At 42.6% G+C, this 12,069-nt stretch overlaps 1 protein-coding gene across 8 annotated transcripts in view; it reads left to right on the top strand.

Moving 5' to 3' along the window:
* LRRCC1 (leucine rich repeat and coiled-coil centrosomal protein 1) overlaps positions 1–11,545 on the top strand; it is a 29,407-nt gene extending 17,862 nt beyond the window's left edge. For 5 of the 8 annotated variants that reach the window (XM_084864806.1, XM_084864808.1, XM_084864811.1 and 2 more), the window contains 6 exons: positions 618–828; positions 1,645–1,808; positions 4,587–4,795; positions 4,888–5,025; positions 6,959–7,094; positions 10,563–11,545. In XM_084864806.1, the coding sequence (XP_084720932.1) occupies positions 618–828; positions 1,645–1,808; positions 4,587–4,795; positions 4,888–5,025; positions 6,959–7,094; positions 10,563–10,685 (981 nt within the window). In that variant the 3' untranslated portion in view covers positions 10,686–11,545. Of the gene's footprint in view, positions 1–617; positions 829–1,644; positions 1,809–4,586; positions 4,796–4,887; positions 5,026–6,958; positions 7,095–8,051; positions 8,292–10,562 lie in introns of all 8 variants that reach the window. The other 3 variants (XM_084864807.1, XM_084864809.1, XR_014793223.1) reach the window with 2 other exon arrangements.
* Positions 11,546–12,069: the final 524 nt, after the last annotated feature.

Here is a 12,069-nt window from a genome sequence, read left to right on the forward strand (position 1 = left end):
ATGTATGAAAAGTAATAGAACAGAGATTAACTGATCTCCCAGAGTGAACTGCATACCTAAGAGAGTGTTTAAGTATAATGAGAGCGTTAATAGGAAACTACTAAGTGGCTAGAACACAGTTTCACAGTGAGAGAAGGAGTTGTGACAGTGATGCTCAAATTGTTTGGTTTGGGAAGCAGCGTGTGGGTTGCTGTACTAACTTTGTAGCAGTGGTTTTTTAGACAAACCCACACATAATCTAAATTAGTTTCTGCTGTTGCCATTTTAAACGTTAGGGGTGTTTGCCCAGAGAACTTCATTTCTGTAAGTGGAGCAGTCGCCAACTGGTGATCATGAGGTCCGAAAGGTTGGCAACCACTGCTCGAGGCTTCTGATATAAATGCTGAAAAACTGGGTATTACAGGTGTAGTTGCTCTTAGGGTGTTAGAATAAAATTCAGAGTGTTTGAAGGAATGGCCTCTTATATTTTATTTCTGACCTACATTTATCTTTAGTTAATAAGACTAAATCTTCTTCTGATGTAAAATTGAGGAACATTTACTTGGTGTTTGCTTAACTAACATGTTTCTTACTATAAAATGCAAAAAAGTAGGACTGGGAGCATTGACGTATAATAGTTGCATTGCGTTTTCCCATGTCTGGGGAGTATACAGAATCAGATCAGCACCCTTGAACTCCTGATCGAAGATGACAAGCAGAAGAGCATCCAGCTCGAGCTGCTCAAGCACGAGAAAGTCCAGCTGATTGCCGAGCTCGCGGCCAAGGAGTCACTGATTTACGGTCTCAGGACAGAGAGAAAAGTGTGGGGCCACGAGCTGGCACAACAGGGTAAAATTCTCACATTTCAGAGGGAAACGAACCCATTTTTCTGAAGAAGCAAATCTGCATATAGGAAGGGCTTCCCTGCCCCACAACCCAGGGTCAGGCCCCTCCCCCACCTCCTGGGTCAGGCCCCTCCCCCACCTCCTGGAAACAGGAAGTGGCTTACTGTACCAGTTGCCCTCTGAGTCCAGGTTGGCTTTCCTCCTGCTGGTGTAACTGGGTTACTTTCCTCACCAGGCCTGCCTTTCTCGTGCTGCCGCTGAATTGAATTGTTGAAAACATTTCTTTCTCATATAGTAATTTTACATGATTTCCTACAGATGTAGCATTCAGTTTTCTTCTAAATGTTGCTAACAGTTATCTTGTTACACACGGAGAAATGCTAGCGGTGCATAGATGAAAACCACCGTCTGCTTAGGTTAACCGACCTCAGTCCATTCCAATTGAAATCTGCCCAGTGGAGGTGGCTGTAGGGTACACATTCGCTCCGTGGGTGCTGGCTCTAATGGAGCGTGCTCACCTGTCACTCATGGGGTATCGTGTCGCGCGGCACATGATCTGGCTGTTAGTGTGCCATATCCTAACCAGTTAGATGAGACCGCCTCTCACCTGTTCTCCGATTGTGGTGTAGGGTTTCAGACAGCACGAGCTGAGATGCCTTTTGTTTCTGGCCCTTTCCTCTTCATACCTTGTGCTGTTACAGCTCTCATTTCTTTAGCCAGTTCTCCTTGTACTCATGTTATACATTGTGAAATTCGGTGTTCATAAAAGACAAATCCTCCAGTCTCCTAAAGTTTGCCTCCGGTGGTATTTGCTTCCCAGGATCTTGTCTGGCCCAGGATCGCGGGAAACTGGAGGCGCAGATCGAAAGTTTATGCAAAGAGAATGAGTCTCTGCGGAAGACGAATGAGCAAGACAGTGACACGTTAAAGATTAAGTGCAAAATCATAGAGGATCAAACCGAGACCATCGGGAAATTAAAAGCTGTAAGTTTGGCGTTTTGTTTTGGGAAGACAGTATATGCAGGTTAGAGAATCTGTGGATCAGAGTGGAGTATCCAATAAACATTTTGGCTGTGTGAGTCCCAACTGTTGTGGAATTTAAGACAGGTTATCATGTTTTTCCTTTTGCAATATTTCCTCCTTTGCTTTTAAAAGTGATATTTGGCATTCATATATTGACTTGAAATTATATTTACTTCAAAATTTTAAGAAGAATGTTCTTATTGCCCTTTGAAATAACTAGAAACAGTGTTGATGAAGGGTTAGGAACCACAAGAAAATGAACATTTTATATGTTTAAAATATCTCTTAATATTGTTCTCACTTCTCACACTTACGACACACCTGCTCTCCTGGAGGTGAAGGTGTGTGACTAGATCACAGGGTGCGTGCCGGTCCCAAGGCCACCGTGTGCCCGTTGTGCCCACCCTCTTACTCAGGCCCTCCTGAGAGAAGCTTCTCTGTGTGGACATTTTCCAGAGAAATTTTTTGAAGATTGTCTTGAGCACTAAAGCAAACTTAAATTCCACAATTTTCTTCTTAAAGTGTAAAAATAACTAACTGAAAAGGGAGTTTTTATTTTTTAAATGTATTTTTATTGAATTCAGAGAGGAAGGGAGAGATAGATAGAAGCATCAATGATGAGAGGGAATCATTGATTGGCTGCCTCTGCACACCCCCTACTGGGGATCGAGCCCACAGCCTGGGCATGTGCCCTGCCCAGGAATTGAACCAGGACCTCCTAGTTCATGAGTTGACACTCAACCACTGAGCCACACAGGCTGGATGAAAAGGTGTTTTTAAAGAAATTTCTAAACGGGATTATCACCCATAAAGTTAGGAACTCAATCTTTAGAGAATTTATAACCACTTAATATTTCATTTTTTTCCTTAGGTTTTTTTTTTTTTTTAATTCAACAAATATTTATTGAGTGTCTTTTATGAGCTAGATATTGTTCCAGATGCTTGAGACACAGCAGAGAACAAAAAGCCCTCGTGGAGCTTATGCTTATGACCACCTTGCCTAGTGTTTACGACCACTTTGCCTGCATGCTGTCTATGACGCTGGGCAAATCTCCCCTCACCTGTCCAATGCAGGAAGAAGCAGGCCTGGCTCAGACATGGATAGCATGTCAGATGCATTGTAGATGCCAAACAGGTACCACCTCCAGCCCACTACCCAGAGAGTAGATCCGGCTGGAAGTTGACTTTTAACAATAAAATACAGGGGGAGGGCAGAGGGAGTGCAGCAGGTGGAGTGGTGCGCTGCCACACAGGATCTGGGCTGGCTACACCAACTGCTGCTGCTGCTTCTTGGTGGCTGCCTTGCTGGCAAGGTCCTTGGCCTTCTCTGTGGCTGCCAGTGCCATCTCCTTTGCCTTCTCCTTGGCTTCCTTGGCTGTCTCAACAAGGGTTTTGGAAGGGGTCTCACCTTGCAGCTTGGCCAAGATGTATTCAAAACCCTTCATTGACTTGGTCACATTGCTTTTGAACTGGGCGAGACCAAATTCCTGGACAGCTCTGGAGACACCAAGAAAGCTAGAGAAGACCCAAGCTTCAGGTGGATATTTGGTAAAGTCGGTCATTGTGTTTGTCTTAACCACATAATCAGACTGGTGCCTCCTCAACCCGAGGACATACAGAGGGAGCTGGGCAGAGCTTCTTCAGCAGTAAATCAACCTCACTGATGACTTAAAATGCAAATTTGAGAGTTTGATGTTTTCACCTGAGTAGATTCTCTAGTTAGCTTCTGACTATGGAAATTTGAAATCCTTTAAAATGCTGATTCCTTGTGTTATTTTGGTACTTTTCAGTATACCTGGATCATGAGACCCTGGTGCTGCAGTGCTATTCTGACTGTTAAGAGGGTTATTTCATAAGAATCTTTCATGGCTTCTGTGGGTTCTTGATAATGTATGTCAAGACTGCCCACACCTGAGTACTTCAGGGAGGCGTGGAGAAAATAAACAGTTCATGCTTATGTGGACTTAAGCCAAGACTACCTGTGGCCTTTGCTTAGAGTCCTTAGCTCTGTCACTCCTGAGGGGCTGCACCTTGTTCTGTGTTACCCTGAGAATCCCCCTCAGTTAGGCTTGTCCAGCATTTGTTTGCCTCCACCTTCGTCCCAAGAGGAATGAGAGGCAAGTGGGCAGGGAGAATCGGGACAAAAATAAGACCTTCCACACTCGCATCCGCAGCCCAGTGCTGGAGCGCAGAGGCCTGCGGGACCTACAGACATGGCACCCTGCACCTGCCTGACGGGCTGGCCCTCCTGGTGCTGACTCAGCACAAGACACAGGAAAGTCCACCTCAGTCTGTGGATGTGAGGTCTCTTTGCACATGACATTTCAGTAATGAAATCAGACATTATTTAAAGTGTGTTCGCAGTAGAAATGGTTTAACCCAGTGAGCATCAGTCTTTGCTGTATCCCTGTCAGGCACTTACTTTTTTTTCTTTATGCCCTGAAAACATTTATTCAAATGCAAAATGATGTAATTGAATTCCCATTGTGCTGCTTTCTCCTTCCCTTCTACTCTCTGTGTGGTTAGTAATCACTAACTTTCTGAAATAAAAAGTCTGAGTAGGACAGAAATCTCCCCTCTTAATAGCCCCTAAACAATGTCTGTATATATTTTCTAAAACATTCATTGAACTTTGAGTTCATTTTTGTAGTTTTTAAAATAATTTAGAACCATACCTATTTAATTAGGAAATGACACATCTAGTCTAGGATTAATAAAGTACTTATTATTTTCTTGAAGTGTTTACAGGAGAGAGAGGAACAGATCAAAATATTACAAGAAAACATCTGTGAAATACAGAAATGTACTCAAGAACAACTTGACGAAAAATGTTCGCAACTGGATGACATAATTGAGAAACTAGAAAGACACAATGAAAGAAAAGCAAAACTAAAACAGCAGTTGCAAGTAAAGGAATTAGAACTTGAAGAAATTAGAAAAGCTTACAGGTATTCTTTGGTGTTTCCTGCTGAGAAGTAAACTGTGGCTTATTAACTTGTCTGACCAATTCTGTCCCTCACATTCCCTCTTCTCCTGTCAGTACCCTTAATCAGAAGTGGCATGACAAAGGGGAGCTCCTCTGTAATCTGGAAAAACAAGTAAAGGAAGTGAAGGAGAAATTTGAGAACAAGGAAAGGAAGCTGAAAGCGGAAAGAGACCTAAGTGTTGAGCGACAAAAGTAAGCATGAAGCCCTCAGGCACTGGGCCCTCCGGGAACTGGGAGGGGCCAGATGGGAGGAAGGATGAAGGGAAGCTAAAAACATATTGGATGAAGTTATTTGCCAAATATTTGACTTCCATTCCATTATTCCCTCTATAGAGGGAAGGCCTGAGTTCCCTCCTGAATAGTTGTGAGCTTTAAGTCTGTATGTGTTGTCTGTGTGTGTGCGGAAGTGAGCACCTGACATGTGGTAATTGCTGTCCGCATATTGGGCTTATTGCTGTGCTTACTGTTTCCTGCTGTCTTCCGAAAGCAGCCAGTGTGCTTGGCTGTTGCAGATGGCCCTCAGAGGAGTAAGTTGTCTGGGGCTCTGGGCCAGAGAAGCCAGAGCTCATTTCAAAGGGGGAGGAAGCTGTTCCTGGGGCCACTTGTGTGGATTTGGTAAGTGCTCTACAGGAAATGCAGGTTTTACTGTGAACTGTCTGTTCACAGTAAAACCTGCATTTTTTAGGCCTGTTACAGCAGTTTATAAAGCTGACAGCCTTATAAAGCTGAAGCTATGTAGCGCAGTTCAGTGCCATCAGATAGAGATGGGTAGACATTATGCGCAGACTCCCTTAATGGTGTTTTTTCTCCTAAGATTGAAGGTGGAGTTACCTCTGGAGAAAGATTTGACTGACAGCAGCATCGCTGATAGCCCTGTTGCGCTGCGCTTTCACGGCTGTCCAGGGGCTCAGAACCAATAGCAGAAAAGTGTTCATTGTGGACTTTTTAAACAAAGTCACTCATATCTATATAATAAAAGGGCTAATATGCAAATTGTCCCCACGGGCAGGAGTTCAACTGGCCGGGAGTTAGACATGTGCTGACCACCAGGGGGCAGTGGCAGCAGACAGCCACTAGGGACCCTACCTGTGCACGAATTTCATGCACTGGGCCATTAGTTTAATATAAAGGAAGTGGTGTTCGGCCTCTAAGTAACTTTTAGTACTAAACTTCTATGAATACTAATGTGTTTATTAACCTAGGGCAGTGGTCGGCAAACTCATTAGTCAACAGAGCCAAATATCAACAATACAACGATGAAAATTTCTTTTGAGAGCCAGATTTTTTAAACTTAAACTTCTTCTAATGCCACTTCTTCAAATAGTCTTGCCCAGGCCGTGGTATTTTGTGGAAGAGCCAAGGGGCCAAGAGCCTCATTTGGCTCATGAGCTAGTGTTTGCTGACCATGGACCTAGGGTATTATCTGTTAAGCATTAGCACAGGGAAGTCAGACCATCCTCCTATATAATAAAACCCTAATATGCAAATCGACCTTATGGTTGAATGACCAGTCAATATGACACACACTGACCACCAGGAGGCAGAAGCTCAGCGCAGAAGCTGCCCCCTGGTGGTCAGTGTGCTCCCATAGGGGGAGTGCTGCTCAGCAAGAAGCCAGGCTCATGGCTGATAAGCTCAGCAGCCTCTGCTGCAGGCAGGCAGCAAGGAGCAAGGAGTCCCAGACTGCAAGAGGGATGTTTGACTGCCCGGCATAGGCCCAACCAGGCGGACATTCCTAGAGGGGCCCTGGACTGCGAGAGGGCGCAGGCCAGACTGAGGAACCCCACACCCTCAATGTATAAACGTAAACCTGCCTGTAGTATGTGCTTCAGATCATTGTCATACTGCACATCCCCTGGGAAGGCGCTTCCAGTCCCCTCCCACAGACGCAGGGCTGGAGACCAGAGCAGGTGCTCAGAGGCGAGACTCACAAATGGGCGTGAGGGTCCCTGCCCTGTGCAGCTGGCTGGTTCTGCTGGTGGGCGAGCTGCTGGTAGCTGGATTCCGGAGATGGAGGGCCCTTTGCTACTGTGTGTCCAATGGAATGTGAATGTGAGAGCTGCCTTCTCTGAAGAAAATCACCGACTTTCATACACACCGAGGTGCGGGTCTTGTCTTGTTTCAGGGATGCTGTGGAAAAGCTCCATTGTATGGATGATGCCTTTAAAAAGCAAGTGGAGGCAATTGTGGAAGCTCACCACGCTGAAATAATACAACTGGAAAATGAAAAGCAAAAATATATTGATTCTGCAAATTTAAAGGTATTATCAGTAAATTGCACTTGATTATCATTATTGAATTGTTACAGCTAAATAAATTGAGACTGATAAAGAGAAAAGGCAGCATGATTTAATGACCAAATAGATTAAAAGAATGTTGCCAAAACTATCATGAAGGCAGGCCATAATGTTGGCAGGTTGTAGAATATAATCGAGTGAAACCGAGGTTATGAGTGATCTGGGATGGACCAGCTCTGTGATCTCTGAGTGAAAGTCACCATCTCCCTAACCAGTCTCATAGCGAAGCCCCTTCTTGCATGCGAGCAGGGTGAGGAGTGAGTAAATTAAACACAAGTCATCATTACCTTGGGAAAGTCCTCGAAAAGTAGTCTTTTATCAATAATTAGGGCTCAGCGCTATCACGTTTGTCATGTTACTTTGGTTGGCAAAGGAGCTTTTAATAGTACACATGCATGAGCTTTCCCCTGAAGTCCTCATTCACAGTTTGGGGTCAGACCCTGGTGTTTTTCAAATTCAACAGGTGATTCTGATGTGACCCCCCCTCTGCTGAGATCTAACTGAGGGGGCAGTTGCAAAATTCTATTTTCCCCTGATTTTGAAGTGGTAATAGGAAACAGGTATATTAGCCTCCTTTTCCGTCCCCCCCACTCCCCAAACACACCCACACACGCCGTTTTGTTTCCTGAGGTTTGGGTTACATGCCTTCAATTGTCCGAAATATTAAATAGAAAATTCCAAAAATGATTCATAAGTTTTAAATTGCACACCATTCTGAGTCACGTGAGGAAATCCACCCTCCCTGACCTGCCCGGACGCGAATCATCTCAGACTGAGTGGTCCCGTTGTCCACTGCCTCCTTGCGGTATTGCTCCCGCCCGCTAGTCATTCGGTAGCCACCTTGGTGATCAGATGGACTGTCCTGGTATCGCAGTGCTTGTGTGCAAGTAACATTTATTTTACTTGATGATGGTCCCAAAGCGCAAGAGGTAGTGATGCTGGCAACTTGGACATGCCAAAGAGAAGCCATAAAGCGCTTCCTTTTAAGTGGAAAGGTGAACATTCTGGACTTAATAAGGAAGGAAAAAATCGTATGCTGAGGTTGCTAAAATCTACAGTAAGAATGAATCTTCTATCGTGAAATTGGGAAGAAGGAAAAAGAAATTCCTGCTAGTTTTGCTGTTGTACCTCAAACTTCAAAAGTGACAGCATCAGAGCGTGGTAAGTGCTTAGATAAGATGGAAAGGCTTTAAATTTGTGGGTGGAAGACATGGACAGAAAACGTGTTCCCATGGACGCAGCATGCTGCTCACAAAACACTGAGCCTGTGTGAGGACTTCAGCAGGGACTGAAACCAGGCCATTCACTGCGAGTGAGGGTGGCCGCCGATGCAGGGACAGGTGCGGCATTCTGTCAGCTCACCTCGTCTGCGGAACAAAGGGTCAGGACCACGCAGAGAGATGTTCTGAGGGACACATCACATGACTTTATTATAGTCTACTGCTCTAGATGTTCTATTTTGTTGTTAATCTCTTGCTGTGCCTATTCTATAAATTGAGCTTTATCATAGGTATATGTATGCAGGAAAACCATAACATATAGGAAGTTTGGTTCTGTCTGTGGTTTCAGGGTCTTGGGACATATCCCCACAGATGGGGGGACTCTCTTCTGTACATGGGAGACTCAGAAATAAGCAGCCAGAAAGAGCCCCACCAGAGAAAGTGACGGGAATCTCTGTGTCGTTCTGGTCAAGGTTGTGTGATTAGTGGACATGACTCTCGGGAGTCTGTGAAGAGTGGATGAGAGCTTTAGAAAGCATCACAATGATAAGGAAGTATGACTTGTTCAGAACTTAGTTCTATATTTCAAGTCAAATCAACAGACGTTTCAGATGTTTTATTTAAGATCCGCTGAGTGTTTGGCAAAGGTACATCAGGTACCAAGTCAAGTATCAGGATAGGCGCTTACTTGGCTGAAAGGAAAATGCTGAGTTCTGTTTTAGACCTCCACCAATATGACATAAAATTACAGGGATAGATTTGTTGCGGAGTTAAATAAATGGTACCAGAACTTACATGTGACAATAAAAAAATAAAAAAAAGTGAGGTACCACAGAGAAATGATAATTTAAATTAGGAGAAATATTAACTTTCTGGGGGAGAAAAAGTAAGAAATCTATATTAGGAAGATTTATATTAATCTAGAGATGAGGAAGAGGGCTGGGCATAGTGATAATCCTTTTGTGAGAGCTGTATTAAAGAAGAGAGTTTCAAGCAGAAATTAATGGTATTAATTACAGAAAACTCTGCAGGGAGCAACCCATTGTCTTCACCAGCAGAGTGGTGTGGACAAGGAACCCGGAAGGCTGGTGACCCTAGAGCTCTGGCGCAGGTCAGGGCATACACTCACTGTTCAGTGGAGACAATGGTAGCTGAAGCTACTTTCCCACCAGGTCATGTAAATCCTTACTGGTAAGAGTCTGCCTGTTACTGGAAATTGCCTGCCTAAGGGCTATAGGTGTCTCCCAAACTGAATAAAAGATGACAAAGCCAGTGCCCGAGTGGAGTCCTTCCTCTTGAGCTGGGCTCCCACCTGGTCCCCCCATATTTCCAAATTATTGTTTCTTGTCTCTCATTTGCATGCGGCCCCTCTTCCAGAGCCCGAGCCCTGAACCATGCGGGATGTGGGGAATTCACAGAACTCTACTGATTAAATGACCCCTCAGAAACATGGCAGTTTTTTTAAAACACTTTTTTTAAAATGCGTTTTTATTGATTTTTAGAGAGAGGGGAAGGAGGATAGAAGCATCATTGATCGATACCTCCTGCATGCCCCCTACTGGGGATCGTTACCCCAGGCATGTGCTCTAACTGGGGATTAAATCTGTGACCTCTTTTTTCCTGGGTCGATGCTTAACCGCTAAGCCACACCAGCTGGGCAAAGATGGAAATTTATAACCACCAACAGCAACTGCAGAAATGCTGTTGGAACTTTAGTAGATTATCTATCATTGGGAAGGGAAGTTATGTTAAGTTTGAAAGTCCGTAAGGGTCTAGTGTTTAAGGTGAATGCATGACTCAGCACTCATGGCAGTAAAGGACAGTGCAGACCTAAAGCCAGAAGAATGCATGATTCGGCACTCATGGCAGCACAGGACAGTGCAGAGATGGAGCCAGGAGACTCTTTCTGTCCACACGTGCTACTGAAGCTGCATGACCTTCAACAAGTCGTCTAAGCTCTAAAACAGAGTAAATAAATAACCACGTGCCCACCACCAGAACCTGCGAGAAATAGATACTAAACATGTCAGTACTTTGTCCACTGCATAAACATTGTTTTCCCAAATAGTATTTGAACAAGTTTACTTTACTCTCTGTTTTATAAATATCGCAAAATGCACAAGAATAAACTTTTTACTTTTTTCTTTCAGAATGCATTTTTAAAATAATTCTGTTTAAGAAATTTAAAAGTAAAATTTTATATTTGATTTAGGTTCATCAAGTTGAAGAAGAAATGCGTGAACTTCTGCAAGAAAACTGCAAGAACAAAAAAGCACTGGAAGCAAAAATTAAGCATCTTGCTTTTGCTCTAAATGAAATTCATCAAGTCTTGTGATGGTTCTGAAAACAAATTCAATTGAAATGGATCAGCAGACCAATTGTAAAAATAATTAAATATTGTAACAGTAGTAACTGCTATGACTTTGAAATGTCTCTTTCTACATATTTCATCCTGATTATATTTTAAAAGACTTTTGAAAAAGTGTTTAATTGTATATGTAGGTTTTTATAATAAATTGTTGATAATTATGTGTATTAGAAAAACCTATCAAAATAACTAGACTTAAGACACTTTTTGTTTCTGTGCTATCCATTCTTTGGTGGTTACACTTTGCCTATAAATATGTAAATGGAATTTAAGAATAGCCTTTGACTATATTAGGGACATTATTTTAATAGTTGTCATTGTCTTATTGTATTGATGAAGAATTAATTATATTTCTTGGTTGTCCTTTATGTAGCTCCATTCTTTCAAAATGCTCATACAAAGAGCCAAAAAGAACCTGAGATCTGTATGGTCAGAGATGTGGCATTGGAAAGAAAGCATGTCCCATTTCCTCATCCATAACGACCCCTTTTTTATAATGCGTATAACTCATTAAAAATTACATTTAAAGTTTATAAACAATGTCTGTTCCAGAGGAACACTACTACTCCACCCTCAGTTTTTCATCTCCCCTTTAGTCACTGTATGTACAAAGAGAATTCTTATTTTGCACTGGAAACAGTTTTCATTTCATCCAGTCATTTATTACTGTATAGCTTTTGTCATCTTTGGTTCCTGTGTACATAAAACAAAAACCCAAGTTCTATCCTCCTCACTGTTTTTGAAAGGGGATATAATACTGTGCTTTTAAGTAATAGCTAGTGACTTTTTAAAAGTTAATGGAATAAGAAAAAAATATAAATGCTTCTAAAAGAGAGGTCCATGTTTCATTTTAGGCAAGTGTCACACTGACATCTGTGGGACAGCATTGAACATACCAAGGTGTAATGGGAGTTGGAGAGAGGAGAGCATAGAAATATTTGGGAGCATAATCACTAAAAACTCCCTAAGTTTGATGAAAAAGATCAACTTACAGATCCAAGAACTTCCATAAAACCTAGGATAAACATGAAGAGAAACACATAGACACTTTATAGTCAAACTATTGGGGAAATCTTGAAAACAAGAAAATGTGGTTTATCTCAGAGAAGCAGTATAATTAACAGTTGATTTCTCATGAGAAACAGGAGGCCAGAAGGCAGTGAGGTCTGGAAGATAGGAATTGTCAATCAAGAATGCTATATCTAGCAAAACTATCCCTCAAAATACAGAAAATATATTGCTAGCCAAACTTATTGAAAAGAAAGGCTGAAAGGAAATGATATCAGACAGTAAAATCCACTGGAAGAAATAAAGAATATTGGAAACAAGTGTAGGTAAATTTTTATGGGGT

The sequence above is a fragment of the Pipistrellus hanaki genome, assembly GCF_964339955.1.
Source record: "Pipistrellus hanaki genome assembly, chromosome: 17".
NCBI lineage: Eukaryota > Metazoa > Chordata > Mammalia > Chiroptera > Vespertilionidae > Pipistrellus > Pipistrellus hanaki.